Source organism: Rhopilema esculentum, chromosome 4, assembly GCF_057945365.1.
Source record: "Rhopilema esculentum isolate cy_ngs chromosome 4, ASM5794536v1, whole genome shotgun sequence".
In the NCBI taxonomy this organism is placed as follows: domain Eukaryota; kingdom Metazoa; phylum Cnidaria; class Scyphozoa; order Rhizostomeae; family Rhizostomatidae; genus Rhopilema; species Rhopilema esculentum.
In genome coordinates, this window is record NC_142818.1 from 11,860,040 (window position 1) to 11,879,462 (window position 19,423).

The window sequence follows — 19,423 nt, forward strand, 5'->3', positions numbered from 1 at the left end:
ATTTCATTACTTTTTAGAGGTACAGTAATAAGCTTATTCCGCTTCTCTGAATCATTCTTCGAAATAATCTAGATAGTGATCTCTTAAACATAAAACATTGGGAATGAAACCGGGGGTCTCACAAAGAGGTATCACCCCTAAATTGTCAATAAACAATTTGAAGCATTTGTCTCAACTTTGATTTTTTGAGACATATAGAAACATTTTCCATAAATATGAGTCCCTGAGCTTACTTGAATTTGAATATGAGTTTGACAACGACAAATTATTGCCGTCCCTTTGTTAATTTTAAATAGTGTTCCAAAAGCGACAAATATATTTTTTAGTTCAAGGTTAACACATTTGTAGCAGGGCTAACATTTCTGCAACTCCCTGGCTCAAGTACTTTAGAGTAACCCTTGAACTTTTAAAAGTCACAGTCTGCCCATAGGATATTCTCCATTGGAAATTTTTTCAGACAAACAAGTCCCAAACAGCAAATACTTTATCAAAGAATTATATAGAGCAACTACTCAAATTAGTTGACATACTCTTACATTTGTGTCTAGCAGCTTACCTAAACAAGTGCGGTAGACAGTCGCTTCTGGAACCAAACCTTCCTTGCCATCATACAAATAGTATCCTTCCAAGCAACTGCAGTGATAGCTCCCAGCTGTATTAGTACAGTTGTGGGCACATCCACCATTGTTAACTGCACAATCGTCAATATCTATCAATGAGAGGGAAAACGCATTAATGTACTTTGTCCTGTCTATCGACCGATCAACGTTGAAAATGGGCTCCTCGGCGGGTACATGCCGACTGAAGACGTTACAATAAATCTATTGGATAGTCCCGTCAATTGGATTTAAATGGTCATCAAAATCCGTCGGGACAAAGTGCCTTTAAAACAACAAATCTCAAAAACACAAAAAATAATTAAAGGCTTGGTTACACGATCACTTTTTACCATCACTTTTTTTGATATTGGACCAACATGCTGAAGAGTGATCGTGTACATACTAAAATTGTCCATTTTCGCTGCAGAATGTAATGCGCTTATCATGTGTTAATCCTCTATCATTAGAAATTTTACTCTGAACGAAAGCAAAGAAAAATCAAGTTGATCACTCTTTTTGAAAGGCGCCGACAAATTCTTACGTCACATAATGTCTTGATGAGAAAGGAACGGCCTAGAGTTTCGAGAATAGAAGAAAAGACGTGAATTATGCTCAGCAACATAATTATTAGCAGAAAACGAATATGAATAATGATTTGGAGTAAATCGACGAGCAGCACATTACAGAAAAATAAATGCAGTTTAATAAATGCCTTTGAAAAAAAGTGATGAACTTGATTTTACTCTGCTTTCGTTAAGAGTAAAATTTCTAATGATAGAGGATTAACACCTGATAAGCGCATTAAATTCTGCAGCGAGAAATGACAATTTTGGTATGTTACACGATCACTTTCCAGCATGTTGGTCCAATTTCGAAAAACGTGATGGTGTAACCCGGCCTTAACGGAGGTCTCTACGTATTGCCAAGTTTTCAAAAAAACATCATCACTTTTAAATTAAAAACATAAATAATATGCTATGTTTTTTAGAGAATTAACGCCTCACAGCAGGACAAAAACTTTCTACTTATTGGAATCTACAAGTGTTGGTATTTTCTTGATTTGCATCGGCAACTCTTCTTTTGAAAATTAACTAAGCAAAAATAGAAAGAAAACACATCTTATAAAACTCTTGGTAACGTTCTGACAATCCAACATTGTTTTCTAATATCAGGTCCGTAGTATCGAAGCTAAAACTACGTTTTCATGCTAAGATTAGTGGCCTTGACAGTGAATGAGAAATCGCAAAAAATTTTGATTCAGTGTCGCTTAACTAGATAGTTAATCTTTTTAACCTTCACAAGTGTCCTCCTGTCCTTTAACTTTCTGGTATCCTGCTCTACAGCTACATATGTACGACCCAACAGTGTTGGTACAGATAGCTCCAGGTCCTTTGCAAGGTACATTGCTACATTCGTTGATGTCTATAAACGTAACGAATAATGAAGAAACTAGCAGAATAATAGGCTTCTGAACAATCTCACGTAAATATAATTCGAGTAAAAACTCTTCCACAGTTCAAGAGCTTTTTAGGCAAGGTGAGATATCTTTGTGATAGAAAAGCTGCAAGATTCGTGTTAATAAATAAATGCGAGAATAGCTATCGGTTGCTTTGAATAATCTATAAGAATGAAACAGTCTCCATTTTGAGAATTTTTGATGTGCAACACATACTTTAAACTTGTAGTTAACATAGCAGGATCTGGATATCTAAATATTGTTTCAATGCACTCATGATTGATGGTGGAAAACATGGACGTGTTCAAAGATAGAGGTAAAGGGAAAGGGGTAAAGTGAATACAATCAACTTCCTTCAAATCTGGTAAATCTTTTAGCAAAATCATTGATTACTTTAAAAGGCCTATCTTCACAAATGCTCCAAAAAATATTGAAATAAGTATGGAAGGCGACGTTGTATATCTTAATAAAAAATACAAGAGCATCAATTGAATTGCAAATAAAGATAGACAAAATGAAACTTTTCTGCCCTTTTATTAAGCATTGAATACCAATGTAGAAAATTCTAAAAATTATTTTCAAATCATTCAAGATTCAGAAATAGAGAAAATCAAAAAAGATAACAGTTTTGTTTTCGATAAATATTAAGTAGGTAGCTCGTTTTGTGTAACCGTATGTGAAAACACGAATTACCAAAACATTGAGGAGCAGTGTGGTTGAAAGTTTCATTAGCTTGGCAAATGATCGACTCTGATTCTCTCATGCGATAGCCTCTATTGCAAGTAAAGCTAAGAATTTCTCCATAATTTATTCGAACAGGAACTGTGCTGTTTGGGCCTAGCAAGTATTTTCCATTGACTGGTGCTGGTACGACCATGCAGAAGACAGCTAAAATGCAAACATTTATAAACAAATTCAATTCACTTCAGTCCGTCTGAAATTTCACGTAAATATAGGAAATACACGATGAATTAATGATTAAGAGCTTAAAATACTTACGAAAGTCAAACTTGATGAAATATTTGTAGCTTAGTTACACTTTCGTACTTGTGTTATTGAGCATTGAAAAGAAACATCAACAAGCAAAGTTATTAAAACGAAAGAATCGTTAGGTTGCCAGGGTCCTTGTTAAATTTGAGACTCAAGTGACTTAGACCAATATTTCTCACTTTGTCAATAGCAACGCATTTATCACAAGGCTTCCCCAAAATTAACTGTAAAAATCAATTTTCTTGACTCACTGTAAAAGAAATGTAGAGGTATATAAATACGGTTCAAGAAGGGGTAGTGGGGCAATGTGGGGAATAACTCAAATACCTTAGGGTCAATTTTCATAGAGAGCAGGCGTTAAGGGTTTACCAAATGATAAGACCATTTTTATAAATCGCTGACTGACACCGATTCGAATGAAAGTATGACTTTCTTGAGCAAAAATTTTAATTAATTGAACAAATTATTAAGGTTAATTTAATTACATTATTGTATATTTTCATGAATTAACCTCTTTTCGTTTTGTCTTGATTTAAGAAAAGGCCGACTCGTGCCTCGTGTTGAGTGTATTGTAAATGGAACAATGATATAGAAGCGCCGAAGTCGCTAGATGTCTAACTCACGGGTACACTGTGAGGCAAATTTATTTACTTCCGACATTTTGAATGGTGGCAAAAAGGAGCTTGCTCCATATTCAGCCCTTATAAATTTGGCAAAAGTGAAGATTGATTTCGTTCACTTCTCTTTCGAATATCGATTTGAAATTTGGTGAGTGACTTCATATTGCCATTAAATTTATGAATTAATGTTAATATTGGATTTATAAGCAGTTATTCGCAAAATCCAAGCATTTACTGTCGCAATTTCAAAATTTCAGATGTAACGATTGGTCAGGTTTAGAATGGATCCAGCAACAATGTTAGCCACAACAAATTTTTACAAAGATGTGATTTACTTACTTTTTCTTTCTGGGTTTACAGAAATTGCTTTGAAACATCTAAGGCCTAACTCTAGTAAAAGCCGAAAATTTAATTTGTTGTTTGCTTTTCCCCCTGCAAGCTTTTCCTCCTGCAAGCTTTTCCCCCTGCAACTGCGTAAATAAAAAGGGCCATATTTTTTAAAATTCTGTTTAAAAGGCCCAAAAAATTGTTATGCGTTGTTGATTCATATCTCCTCTAACTACTTGCATTAGAAAAGGCACTGAAATTGTTGTGAGCCACGAGAAAACCAGCCCTTAAAACAAACAATTTTCCATACTGAACCCTATTGCAGCTCGCGTTTTGCCACTATTTAAAATGGCGGAAGTAAACGAATTTGCCTCTCTCGTCAGTACGCAGGATGACCCGAGTTAGAAACCTAGCACCTTCAGCGCTTCTATATCATTGAAATGGAAACCTTTTAATTGTGTTCCCTAGTCTGCAAAGAACCCGCAAAGAAAGTATTCACAGTCTTACATGTTAAGTGGAATAATATTGATCCTTACCCGAATGAAAAAAAGCAGAAAGAGCAAAACAATACCCCATTAAGCCAATATTGTGGGATAAAGCGAACTATAATTTTAAATAAAGACAGCTTGAAGCGAGGGGGATTTCACTTCAAAAAATCCCGTACAGCCCCCCTGAAACTCCGAAAAAATCCAAAAATCCTTTCGAAATCCAAAAATCTCTGCAAATCTTCTTGTGATCCTAAATCTACTCAAATCTTTCAAAAGTTCCATAAGTTACGAGTGTTTTACAGAATCTTGGCAGATGAACGGGAGGTCTATCAGATTATCAGCTAAATAGTGCGAAAACTTCAGCAATGCTCAATAAATACAGCAGAGATGTAGAAATATAAAGAGAGGGTGCTAATGTTGAGGTTGCTGCGCTGGTTTTGGTTATCATCTACTTAAAGAGGTCCCCCAGACAGAGCTGGTCCTATTTTGACCTTATGTGCCACCCCCCCCCCCCCCCCCGAGCTAAATTTAATGTTGATTATGATTTTAGGCAGCATCTGCTAGTTCCCGTAGCAACCACGTAGCTGTAGGTGTCGGCTGGGGGGGGGGCTGGGGGGCAAACTTGAGCAAGAGCCATACGCTTCAAAACAAGAAAACAGATATATAACAAACAGATATATTTGGACACAATCAAGGTCATGGAATTATAGATATGCCAAATTTTCAAAATATCATTTGGAAAAACTGTAGCCAGAGGAGGCAAGCTGTTGTCAAAATTTTCATTTGGGGGGGGGGGGCACAGCCAATACAAAAAATAACAAACAATACAAAACAATACATACGATACAAAACAATACATACGATACAATACATGACAATAAAATAAAGTATCATGACAATATAACACAATACAAAGTATATGACAATATAACACAATACAAACAATATCAATAGAAACGATTCTGTTATCAAAGTCGTAGTCCCATGCCTTAAATTACATTTTTATCAACTTATCAAATGATGACGTCACACAAATTGGGTGCGAGATGACGAGCACAGGCTATAATCCGGGACAATAATAGTTTAAACTTATTAGGTAAAATTGATGTTTTCCCTTTCCTTTGAAGCCAAAATGATAGAGCTACAATATTGTTTTGGGAGGAAAAGGGAGATTCAAAATAACAGAGGCAGCGTAAAGTAGAAAATTGAAAAAAATTCAATTTTATCTCAACAATTTTGTCCTTGATAAGGCTAGCCTTCTATTGATTGCAGAGACGTCTGTAACTTTTTCTCTGTTCGCAACATTGCAATCCTTTAGCAAATTTCTAAACTTTCATTTGCCATATATAACCCATGTATATATATTTGACCGTTTTTGGTAATTTAACCGTTTAATCAAAATCAATAATTCTAGAAACATAAATTTTATGACGTCCCACTTGAGAACTTTTCTTAACGTTGTACTGTGTTTTTTCAGAAGATTAACGATTAGTTTACGATAAATTTATACATTTTTAACGGTATTCAAGAATTTTTAACGTCCATGAAAATCTCTGGAAATCTTTTAAAAACCAAGAAATCCAGAAATCTCCATCAAATCTGTTCGAAAATCCGAAAATCCCTGTCGAGATTTTAGGAATTTAAAAATCCTAAAAATCTCGTTCGCTATTTCAGGTAGTGAAATGCCCCTCGGCTTGAAGTGGGATAAACTATGTCAAGGCAAACAGAATAACTGCATCACAAAAGTTGACACATGAACAGTAGTGGGGGGGGGGGGGGCTTTAGCTGGTATTAAAAGTATTGGTCTAGAACAAATTTCATTTTCAAATGAATTGGACTAAAATTTTTTTAAATCGCAAAAAGATTATTTTGCTCTTCTGTCTGTTGCAAAATTTTTAAGCAAAAGTTCTCAAATGCTTAGTAGCTATAATCAGCAGCATATTTCTTATTCATTGTGGTTTATTTCTAACTTTGAACTGAAGGATGATAATTTCGAGAAGTCTCCCTTTAACCAACTTTAATTATATAAAAATGATGATCATAATACTTACGTTTGCATGTGGGAATTGGTCCGGACCACTTTCCCTCTGCCCCACAAATTATGGTTTTTGGCCCGTGCAAGTTGTATCCGTAGTCGCAAGTAAAAGACATTACTGCACTGACATTAGTATTGCTCGTGCTTCTTGCTCCATTTGCAGGTGTCCCAGGGTCTCCACAACCAACATCTAGAAGGACAATCAAATCGGCGTCACTTCATACTCATTCTACATCCGGCATGCATTCGGTGAAACTTGGCACTAGGCTAATTTTCACCTAAAGTTACTGATTACTTTAAAAATATTCGATCAAAGCTGAAACAATGCATTGAGAGAGTGAAAGTAGGTTTGAGGCAAAAGATGGAAAGTTACTGTTAGGTAAAAGAGGTAAAAGATGGAAACTAAATAACTGAAAACAGAATATCTACGAGGGAGGTTGGTAATGGTGTGGGGTGGTAGCCGAAGATAGAATGCGAGAGAGTATATTCCTTTTGGTTGCTTGGATGAGAACTACCATGAAATAAGACATACCAAGGGGAACAGAATAGTTTAAGAAAGATTACGCGATGTTAACGAAAATAAAAGTTAATTCAACGGGGGGTGTGACTCAAGGGATATTTCTCACAACATGCTATTAGCAGGATTTGTTTTGCATTTCGTCTCATTTCGATGTTAGAGAAGGGATCATATTTTTCTGAAGTATTATTTGATGTGTATGATTTTGAAGCTACTTTACATAGTCAAAAGCTAGCCATGGGCGTCCATTGCTGAAATTGGCGTTTTCTCTTGAAAAGGTCTGAAATTCTTTTACTTCCTGCCCTTACCCGCAGCTGAAATCTAAAATATATGGGTCAGTGTGCTTACCTATACAATTTGGCAAAGATCCGGACCACAGTCCATTTTCTTGACAACGACGAACTCGACTTCCATTCAACTGGTACCCCCCAAAACAAGAGTATATTGCTGTGCTATTGAAGTTGTAACTGCCATCGATTTGATAAACGCCATTTGCAATGATTCCGGGGGGGCCACAAATGATTTCTGTCATAAAACAGGATATGTAAATAATTGACAGAAAATACCAATAGTTCAAAAAAAATTTAGAGTATTAGAGACAAAATTACGGTTGATTTAATGTAAAATTACAAGGTGATTTACGAAAATACCTAGGCATTTTGGAGATTTCCCACTCCACATTGCACCAAAGGCACAAGTTGTTGTTGCACTGCCATTAAGCCTATAGCCACTGTTGCATTTGTAAGTAACCCGAACTCCAGAGTTTGTTTGCAATGTGCTTATGGATCCGTGCTCCGGAACCACTAACTTGGGGCATCCTACCAAACAAAACATCGAAATTAGATTGATTGAGAGCAAAGAAGAAGAATACAACATTCTGCTTATTACTAGACAACCTTAAAAAAGATTCTAACTTAAAAAACATGGAAAACTGAAATGATATCAAAATGGCAGACAGCTGTCAAGACAAGACAATAAAAATATAGTAGGAGGGAGGGAATGGTGAATATCCGTTTTATATATTAAGAAACTACTAAGACACTAAGATTATAAAAAAACAGAGACATGACTTTGCGACAGAATGATATAGAAATTATAAGAGAGATTTGATTTGACGACGTGAGCACGACCTTGTTACGTACCAACGGAGAAAGAAATTCGAAATCCCTTTTTGCTGTAACTGTAATCTGACTTAAAGGTAACATCTATTTTGGACGTAGCTGTATCTAGGATCCAGGCCTCCGAAGCCAGCCTCGCAAGTTCTCCAGAATATCTTTTAATCGAGGCGCCAGTGTTGCCATTCAGCACATCGAAAACATCAAAGTTCAATTCAGTGTCGAAAAAATGAAACAGTAAGTCGATCTTTCTTCCGTTTGGTTCGTTGATTTTCCATGTGCAATCTAACATATTTGGGTAGTTTTTATAGCCAAATCCTGGACTGGAAATTACACCTTTCGTTGCATTAAGTTCGATGTTACAACCTGGAAGGTAAATGATAGAAGTCTCAGTAGTCTCTATCAGGAATGGGCAGAAAATATAGTTGCAGAACAAAAACAAGCTACAAAACTCAAATGACATTTATAGCATCTGCTGGCCTACCAGGAAAGCGGTGGCAATAACATCATTGCATAATATTTATATTAAGCTGTTTTTTACTGGGTTATTTAGAAAACGAATCTTGATGTAATTTAAGATTGCAGTGAATGGAAAAGCTTTTTACGAAAATTCCAACATTGTATCAACAATATGCTCTATGTTACCACAAAGGGCATTCTACCTACCTCCGTACACGACTGCCTTAAAACCTCTACTACCATTGGCGCGATCTGACGTGAACTTCATCGTGAGCCCTGCTCCAGTCGAAATAAACGTTTGCCCAGTCTGTGCGCCTGACAATCTGGCGATCAATTTATCTGTGCTCAAAACACCATCCCTTATGTCTACCACATCATTGATAAGTTCGGTTTCAAAGTCAACAAAACGGAGGCTCAGTACACTGTTAGGGTCGCCAGTAATCGTCCAAGTGCATTTGGAATTTGTTGGATAATGTAAAGGATATTTTGGTGAAATGATTTCCCGCATTTGACCTTTACCAACATTCAATGCTACTCCACAAGCGCTCTCATTCACTGAAGTAAGATGAGAAATTAGAAAAATGGTTTTAGATTATGTTCACATTGCTCCGTATTAATTTTTATCCGTTTTTACATCGATTCTGTTCACACTGATCCGGATACATTATATTATGAAAACGTTATGAAAACGATGAAGCGTTCACATTGCTCCGCTATGGATAAAAAGGAAAACGCCACGAACTGGTTTACAGCACTTGCCACTGCTTATAAACTTTTCAAACACCTCACTGCCACTAATTTTACTCCAAGGTATACTAACTTCGAGTGAATCAGCCATTTTAAGATAAGTTATTCAAATTGGCGCGGTCTAAGAATCTTGCTGTATTGTTGTTGTTTTTAGCGTTTTCAAAAGTATCCGTTTTCGGTGTTCACACTGCGTTTTTGCGTTTTCAAAAGTCTCTGTTTTCAAGATGGAGCAGTGTGAACGCAAGGCACAAACGGATACCTTTTTATCCGTTTTCATATGAATACGGATAAGTGTGAACGGGGTTTTAAAGAACTGAAAACTCGTTTCAAGATTTTATATTGTTTTTGCTGCTGTTGAAGTTTTTTGCTGCTGTTGTTGCCGTTAATTTATTTATTGACGCGATACTTTCATAGTTAAAAATTTATAAGGTATATACAAAGCAAAATCTTCAGGATTGATCCCTTAACGTTTACGAAAATCACATCAATTCAGACTAAAATTGACAGATTTAATCTACTTTCTAAGAATTTGGGATTTGCATTTTGTGGGCTGTCGACGGGCAAAGCGGCTTGAAGTATTGTAATCCTTGAAGATACCTTTTTCGGGGCTCATGCTAGGAGAGATGTACAAAAAAACAAAACCAAATATCCGAAAAGAAACATCCGAAACAACTACCCAGCAAGCACTAACTTCAGTATTGGCAAAAAATCAGTTTTCAAAGCTGCGTTATCTTCTAGTCATCCTTGTTTACACTTTTAACCGTCCAATGCCAACGCATTATCTCAACATTGGTTACAATGAAAAACTTCATGGTAGAATCATAATGGTCTATGGCAGACTAGACCAAACGGTAAATTCGGCCAGCCAAACAAAATATAGAGAAAAGCTACATTTTTGCTAAATCTTTGGAGTAATAGTATTATCAAAATAGGCTTTGTTTGCTACAAAAGTTCCACTTGCTTTCAATTTCAATTTGCTGTTGCCTTTAACTTTGTTTCTTGCTTCGTTATTTGCAATTTCGAGATTATTTTAACAAAATTTTGAATATTTTTGTGCAAAAATTTTCGTTTTCTTTATACTTTTGTGGCTTTCAACAAGCGGCCAAAATTCTGCCAGCTGTTGCTTTTTCGGCCAAGTCAAATTTCGATGGCCAACAGTATTGAAAATTGACCACAATTGAGAAATTTGGCCGTCAAAACGCCCAAACAGCTACCCTGGATAACGTGAAGCTATAATATTTTATATGGCCATAGTAAGCAAAAGAAATGATTGATTGTTTGAAAATTACTCACCTGCCCTGTAGCCAGCCAAGAACCCTTTATTCTGGATGGACTCATCAGATACAAATCGGACCAGCATTTGGTTACCAGATGACAGCAAAGGCGTCACCTTGCCTAGACCCATCAATCGAGCAATGATCTTTGAAGATGAGGTTGGCCCATCGTAAACATCAACATAATCGAACCCAGGCTCCAGGTGAATTTCTTTGAATGACAGCTCCACTTTTGACTTCAAAGGAACCGTGATCTTCCAAGTGCAGTCTGAATCAGATGGGTAAAACGTAGGGTACTCTGGTGACATAAAAGAGCCATTTGTTCCCCCAAGTTTCCCTCCACAGTTTTCTGAAATAAAAAAATTAATTAACACCAGCTCTTCTGAATCTTTCATTGATGTTCACTATTTGCAAAAGAATTAAAAATCTGAAAAACAATATTAATCACATAAACGCGGAGGAGTAGAGCTAAGGGACACCAGAGAGCTGAGCTCCCTCCCGGACGCCAAGAGTAGCCCTTTTTAGCAGCACATCCCTGACACAATTGGCTGTTTAAAAAATTATAAGGAGTTGGTGGTTTGGCATCAAAAATAACAAAACATATTTTCCAAAAGAAAACGACTAATTCGTAGGTTTAAAATGATTAGATAAAACGTTGATGCGTTTAGCTACGGTTTAAATTCAAATTCAGGTAATGCTCTGAAAATGAGAATGATTTGATGTCTTGAAACCGCTAATATATAAAACAAGATCGACATATACAACAAGCCCGTAGCCAAGGGGTAGCATGGGGTGGCAATGCCACCCTTAAAGCAAGAGAGTGCCTGCTGATTGCCATTGCCCAGAATATTGTCTCTAAATTTTTAATGAAGTTTTTCTATGTTGTCATTAGATTGCTGTTCAACCTAATACTGGAAGAAGGAAAGATGTTTATTGGGGTCTATCATTACCCATGTAGAACTTAAGATTATGGCTGGGGCTCAAAAAACTTTCGCTGCCAAGCAAAAACTTGGCGCTACTTGGGTGCTTCTCAGAAAATTGCTGAAACAACTGCCTGCAACACAGTGGTCAGGGCATTTCAAAATCACAAGTTATGTGAACAAGAAATTGTGTGGACAATATTCTACACTCTATAGAATAGATACCCAATGAAATAATCAGTGGTCAGGAACATTCAGCGAAGAAGGGCCTTTGTTGACAAGCACTTAGATGATTTTTTGATATCAGAACCGACAGTGTTTTCAGTATTATTTCCACAAACTCTAGCCACCGCTCCCTCCCCCCACCCCTACAAAAGCTTCACTTTAAACTTCGCCTGCATTGAACACGGGAAATTTTGCCACCCCTACTCCACACGCCTGGCTACGGGCTCGATATACAAATGAGCAATGAGGCAACTCAACTTATCATTGAAACCTGTCAAGTCTATTTAATCCTGCCTTTTGGGTTAAAATAATACATGGGGTTTCTTGCCAGATACTTCGTGGTAAGCCTATGTTAATAAATAAGGCCTCCACAGGCGACGGAAAATTAAGGGCAATTCAAACAACTCTTTCAAACCATCTCTTTTCTTAGTCATAAATTGTGACAAGATATATATCCACCAAGTTTAAAATACTTGTCAAAAGTCAAAAACAACGATGACCATGCAAATTGACATTTTTTTATTTATAAATTATAGGAATTAAGAGGTGCAATACAATAGGCACGCACTGCAATTTCTCTCATCTGAGCGGTCCCCACAATCATTGGCACGGTCGCACACTGCATACTTTGTAATACACTTTCCATTGTCACATCGAAATTGCCCTGCAAATAATTACATTATTTGAGAAATGGCCTAAAACAATTCACATTAGAATCAACTAACGAGAGATTAGTTTTCAAGCTGCAATATTTTGTTTCGCTTTCGCGTTCAGTGACAGGTATAACGGTCTAAAAAGATCAATAGCTTAAAATTTTGATAGGCCTACTGGCCCTCATATCTTATATCCATATCAAATAAGTTCAAACACATATCAAACAATGACTGAACAGAGAATTCGACAATTGTTCTTTTAAAATGAAAGTTTGAAAAAACAGAAAAAGTAAACATAATTCAAAAATATACCTTTGTAACAAGCGTTGACCTACGAAAGAAATGACTGAAATAACTGTCGTTAAAACTTTTTCGATAAACAAAAATATTGTCAAAAGTTCATGGGTAGAGTAAAATACAACAATTGGAGACAGCTTTTCGGTTTGACACCATTTCAAATGTTAGATTATAAATGACGCTGGATAGAAATAGAAAAGGAACACAAGCAGGGGTAGATACAAGTCAAATACAGCTAGGAATCTACGTTAACCCTATCCAGACCGGCCTTTTTGAGCTGCTAGAAGCCTCAGGAGGGGCTCATTTAACCCCCCCCCCCCCCCCACCCCCAACTCTAAAATCGTTGTTCCTTGGTCTATGTTGACAAAAACCATCATAGACATAGCAGATATCATAATGTAATAGCTACAAAAGACGTCCCTAATAAGGAGCAAACCCAATTGAGATTTTTGTCCGATCTAAGTTTGCATTAATAAAGGATTTTTCAATAAATCAAGCAATGGTGAACCTAACTCTTGAAGTGGATTAGTTTGCCCGGGCCGAAAGGGGCACAATTTTAGCCCGGAGCGTGTGTGGTTTGGTCTAGAGCAAAATAAATCATACGTCTTGCAATTAACTATTCATGTCAATTCTCTTAGCCTTAAACCCGAAGCTACTTTAGTTTTGACAACTTGCAAAATTAAAGCAATCTTGACATCACATGATCGTCTAAATTGGGTGCTTTGGTGTATTTCTTCGACCCTTGTTACAAAGTAGGGTGAGTGTGCATTATCTTTGCACCAAAGATATGAGCAATGGAGCCTCTTTGATTACAAAACAATGCTGCAAACTTGCATGATGCCCAACTGCAGCTATTCTAGCTAAATAAACAAGTTGCTGTCTAACCAAAGGGTGATGTAACGTTACCACTGAATGTGGGCAATTTTCCATAACAAATCGCCTTAGTGATATATTTCAAATACACGGCTCTGACAAAATTGGACAATTGACTTTTCTATCATGGAACAACCGAGCCTCCATAACTTATGCTTCAGATCTTCAGAACTCCTTTCTCCTCTTCTATACAACCAAACAAATAGATACAGTGAAATCGTCTGATGATGATAGGTAGCCCATCAAGATGACTAGAAGCTTGTCTAGGCTTATGAAGAGGCCTATTTTTAATGTGTGTCGTGTCACAAACCTTAACTAAGGCATACCTGACAGATAAAGGTTTGCTCGTCACCACAGAATTTGTCAGTCCACGAGAATCTGTGTCTGCCCTGCGTTTGCAGTTCGACGCAGTCTTGGCCCAGAGATTCGTCATCAGGCTCCCCCGGAGCAAACCACCGGAAACTGTATTTGTTAGCTCTAGTTCCATCAGACCATTCGAATGTACCCTCGGTTCTGCGATCGTTAGCACCTGGTTAAAAATGCAAGCTAATTAATGCTATACAACATATGAAAATTATAGAAATTGATAATTTTCTGTATATATTTCTTTCTTCACACCCTAGTTAATTTTTTGTACAAGGAAAATTCAAACATGTACACAAGCAAAAATATCTAAATCTATTGAATTAAGATAAAAATGCAGATCCTAATGGAATGATGTGGATTCGCAGAGTTACCAAAAAAACAGACTAAGACAACGGAAACCAGGAATCTTACCGATCCATATTGTTCGTCGCCTCCGATCGAAATACCTCACGATGCGGAACATGAAGTAGTTGGTTGCCCAGTCACGAATTGTGACCAAATCACCCCCAAGACTAAAAATGAAAAATTATGCAATTTTGAACCAGCAGGTAATGAGAGTGAATGAGATTTGGGCAGGAGCGTCGAGATGGGGTTAGGCGGGGCAAAAAGTCCTTTAACAGCTTTTTTGTCAATAAAACCAAAATTTTTTTGTCAATACTTTTCTGGAATAAAACCAAACCAGAAAGGTAGACTAAACTTAATAATGCATATCTCTGCTACCATAAAGTATTCTCAAAACTTCATAAAAAGTCTGTGGAAAAGCATCACTTTTTAACATTATTAAACCTTGGTTTCAACATTAGTCTACAACAAAAACCAATTTTGAATGGCTGTTGAGAAGAGAAAATAAGCAATGCTCAATAACTTTCTTAACATTTGTTCAAGATTAATTTTAAAACGGAACTAAATCCATTAACCATCAAAAGGGCCGCAGTTTTTTTGTCTCTCTCAGAAAATTAGTATCATAACATTTCAGCAATTAGTGTCTTATCGAATTGATAAGTCGCTCGATAAGTGGAATTTATGGTCAAACAGTTTTGTTGTGAAGTATCGGGCAGATGCTAAGTCAAACCGATTCCTTGGACACATAAAAACGAACAAAGTTCGATAAAAAAGAAATAACGCGACGACTTCAATACCTTCTGCAGTAATATTGGGCGCCCAGCCATTGCATTGGCTGGTTGACATATAAGTAGCATCGGTTGCATCTCTGAACCCATCCTTAAAAATTGAAAATGACAAAATCATCAAACGTGCATTGGTTCATTAGATTGGAAGCTTTCTAAGACCCTGCTTGTTTTGACCTTGAGAGAAAGAGTACTTTTTCCCAACCCATATGATACATTGCATTAAAAGCCATTGTAATAGTGAGATTGTGCAATCAATCAACAGAAAATATGTTTTCTAACAAACAGCTAACTTGATAGATATGCTGATATTTGCAATGTTTCAATGTTGACAGTCGAAAGGCTAGAACTTTGGAAAAAAAGAAAAGGAGATATTCATTTAGTCATGTCTTTATCCTAAGAATGCATACAATCAATTTTTGAAATGCAATTAAAACTGGGGAGTTACTGGGAGTAACAAAAAAATATGGGGAAAAGAGAGTTACTGGGCTCCTAAAAAATAAAGAGGGAAAACTTATGTTTGATGACAATGAAGTTGCAGGCTTTATGAATGAATTTTTTACAAATATTGGTAAAAAACTGGCAAAGAATCGCAATGAAACAGAACAATCACCGAATGAGTATATACATAGAGTTACTCCGACAACTGAACATATTGATATAACTGAGAATGCTGTTGACAAGAAGCTGAGAAAGCATGTGGACTAGAAAGAATAACAACCAAACAACTAAGAATAGCATTTGTTGAGCTGAGTTTTCCAATAGCAATTATATGTCACATGGGATATTTTGAAGAAAAGTATTTAAGTCAGTGGAAAATTGGAAAACTAAACCAGCGCACAAACAAGGCGAAAGAGCAGAGAGAGGAAACTATCGGCCTCTGATAATGCTATCCATTCCAAGCAAGGTAAATGAGTCATTGATATGCGATGGTATGGAGAAACAAATTTACATGACAAGACATTGACTTTAGGAAGGCGTTTGGTTGTGTAGTCCACGTCATACTTGAACAGAAATTGATCGCAGCAGGATTCAGTGGCAAATTATATCAGATGATCCAGAGCTACCTAGAAAATAAGAAACTACACGTAGAGTTGAATGGAGTTAAATCCGAGATAAAATTAATTGCTTATGGATTGCCTTGAGGTTCACCGTTAGCATCAAGACTTTTCTCATCTTTTGTGAATGATTCCTGTTCTTTTTCCCAGCGTTACTTTGACAACTACTGATTTAACGTGCGTCTCTTTACGCTACACTATTGTTCTCAAACTGTTACGGCATAGTTTGTGACTTTGAAATCCCCTGGCCACCGTGTTGCAGGCAGACGATTCTGAATTTTTTCTGAGAAGCGCCCAAGTGGCACTTGATCTTTTGCAGCAAGTCCTTCAGCGAGTCCTACAGTCGGTAGTAAAAGCCCCAATAGGCAATTTTCTATCGGCCAGTATTGACTCCAATTGTCTTGACAGTGCAATGAAAACGACAACCAACCCCATTAAAAAAATTTGGAGACAAAATTTTCCGGGTGGCAAACAGCTGGTTTTCTCTTTTTCCAGGGTTGGCAAAGTGTGGCTATGACCCTGGATTCTATAAGATATACTGACGAGCGCTGACGGAACGCTGACGAACAATCCGGAAATTCTTAATCTCGCATTTTTATAAAGAATTGAGAGTTTATTCTCAGTTAGTCAGTTAATCAGGTGGTAAGTATTCTCCGGACATTTTAAGCAAAGGTTTGACAACCGGACTCCGTGAATATTCTTTGTGGTTGGTTGATCTGTTGCGCATGCGCTGGTGAAGATTTGACAGAAAAACGGCTCAACTTCAGCACCACAGTATAAAATCAAGTCGTGCCAGTTTTCGTACTAAAACCGAACCGCACTTTTTCAGATAAAGCAGAGTGTGGCATGACGTATAAAATGTTCCATGTAAAGATTTCAAACATTTTAATAGCACAAAGACCAATTGGTTTTGAGCTTTACAAACTACAGGTAAATATAACAGCTTTTTTTTTCACTAAAATAATTTACTTGGCATAGAATCCATGAGAAATTGAGCATCGTGAAATGAATTCTAAGTATCTAGACAGAATAGATGGTAACGACTTTTAAGAAATCGGAGACATTCATGAAAGTAGGAACTGAAGACAGTTCTCAGAGTACATGAGATGTTGAAAAGTTTTCACTACTTTCTTTGAAGACACACGAATGAAGCAAAGTTGTTCAAAAAAGCTCAATTGATTGAAATTTACGAGCTGACAAACAAAGCTAAACCATTGCGCTGTCTCGTGTTCTTGATACAACTTTTTATACTTTAAAGCATAAATAATTTTCTCATTTTTTGAAAAAAGTTGAAGGAATACCTCTAGAGCCTAGCTTATATGACGTCATTGCAGATTCCCTTTAAGTACTTTCTGTTGTATTTTCACAAATGAATATTCGTTGATTTAAATTGAATAGTATTTACCTTGAGGGCACTGATAGTGTCTTCGATAATAGTCATTATTTTGGTTCTGCAATAGAAAAAAGAATTCATTAGAGAACAACAAAGCAAAAGAAGTTCCTAAAAACCATATTAAATTTTCCAAAATATGGCCATCTAATCAAATTTAAACTTTTAGGTTTGAATTTTCATTTTATATTTCAAATGCATTCTATATTTACACTCATACTTAAAGGGCCTCTCTAGCCAAATTTTGCACTTGCATTTTATTGGCTAATCTAAAGGAGTTAAACCTGCTGATCACGAATTCGTTATTTGTTTTTCGATATTTTTTACAGTTTGTGAGATATAAGCTCTTGCATTTCGATAATTTAATTTAATTAACCGACAAAAATTTTTCGGTTTGGTGACACTGTGACGCAATTTTGACGTCACTGTGCATTTCGTTAGTCTCGTCTTAAACCGAATCGAATGACGGCGATTCGCAAATGAACACTGCAAGTGATGGTACTCTCCATCTGTAGCCAGTTCTGTTCCACCGGCTTTTAGCTTGAGCATTTCAGACACCAAGCCTTTAGTTGTTCATCGTTTCTGGAAAACAACTGAAGTGTCAATTTCGATTAATTATACGCGAGGGAAGAGCTGGAACAGGAAGCCATAGCTTTGTGGGCCTATACAGGTGATCAAAACAAAGTCGTGACACAGCATGGACCCGCAGACTTAGAATGATAGTAAATATTTAATAATTTTCGATCCTAAAAAGCTCCTGCTGTAGATTTAGATGCAGTTATCAACGCGTGACCATGAATCCTTAACGTTTCGGTGGAAGATATACGAAATTCATGGCGAACTAGAGCCGCACATTGTGACGTCAGAATGTCACAAAACTGATTCGGCTTTTGTCGTTTTTTTCTTGGAAAGGTGCAACTTTAAAGCCTTTAAACTTCGAAACTAATTGGAATTTTGCAAAAACAATGACTTTGCCATAATACACGCACCAGATGCTAACTTTTTACTCAATAAAAAAAATTTTTTTTTGGCTGGAGAGGCCCTTTAAAATCTAATTATTAAACCTAAAATTTTAAATTTGTGGGTGGTAGGGGAAGAGTGTTGTAAAAAGCCAATGAACGTGAGTGACGTTTTAATAAATTGGTACAAATTAATGCGGAAGTAAACGGAGATCGGGTGTTGGAGCACTTCGTTTGTATTTGATATATGAGTTTTTGAATTAAAAAGCCTTTGAAAAAAGCAAACATTTTGAGTTGTTGTGTTTTTACCGATCCATGTGTAACGTAGTACGGAAGAATTACCCTAGATGGGGTTGATTAAGAACCAACACGCATATTAATTGGTAAACTTCGATCTGTAAGCTATCAGAAATCTATCCAATCTGTCCAACTCTAAAAAACAACTCTACTCAATCTCAACTAAAAACGCCCTTCTTATTTCAATCTTCTTTCTTACTCTGCAATACTATATACTGTGTTACGGATTGATACGTTTTAATTGGGAAGTTAACAATACAGAATAATCCGGTTATAACATACTTGAAGGGACCAGCGGATTAAGTACGTTATTACCGAGTACGTTATAACTTGGTTTTACTATGTTATTGCATCAACGTGTGAAAATTAGCAAACGTAATAATGATGATCATAGCACGAAATTTATGCTAATGACGACATTCCCAACTACAGAATCATATTCAAGCTGTTAATCTGACACTGTTGTCAGAACATAGATCAAATCACTGAGCTAGGAATTATATATGCATATAACCAGTTGTACTGAATTATAGCTTAGACCCCCTGACTCCATTTTGTTATAACCTCGTTTTGATTAGAGACCACGTTTTTTTGTGATAGTGGATAGTTTTTTGTTGATCGATCTAGCTTG

General features: G+C 36.6%; 1 protein-coding gene across 1 annotated transcript in view; it reads right to left on the minus strand.

The window, feature by feature from the left end:
- LOC135690972 (uncharacterized) overlaps positions 1-19,423 on the minus strand; it is a 111,125-nt gene that overhangs the window by 68,358 nt on the left and 23,344 nt on the right. The window contains exons 2-16 of the mRNA XM_089116005.1: positions 17,552-17,597; positions 15,101-15,182; positions 14,373-14,473; positions 13,922-14,124; positions 12,738-12,756; positions 12,341-12,436; positions 10,647-10,976; positions 8,814-9,161; positions 8,175-8,513; positions 7,683-7,850; positions 7,381-7,557; positions 6,532-6,705; positions 2,749-2,943; positions 1,893-2,021; positions 557-709 (exon numbers count right to left, since the gene is read on the minus strand). Of these exons, the coding sequence (XP_088972131.1) occupies positions 557-709; positions 1,893-2,021; positions 2,749-2,943; positions 6,532-6,705; positions 7,381-7,557; positions 7,683-7,850; positions 8,175-8,513; positions 8,814-9,161; positions 10,647-10,976; positions 12,341-12,436; positions 12,738-12,756; positions 13,922-14,124; positions 14,373-14,473; positions 15,101-15,182; positions 17,552-17,597 (2,560 nt within the window). The remainder of the gene's footprint in view (positions 1-556; positions 710-1,892; positions 2,022-2,748; positions 2,944-6,531; positions 6,706-7,380; positions 7,558-7,682; positions 7,851-8,174; positions 8,514-8,813; positions 9,162-10,646; positions 10,977-12,340; positions 12,437-12,737; positions 12,757-13,921; positions 14,125-14,372; positions 14,474-15,100; positions 15,183-17,551; positions 17,598-19,423) is intronic.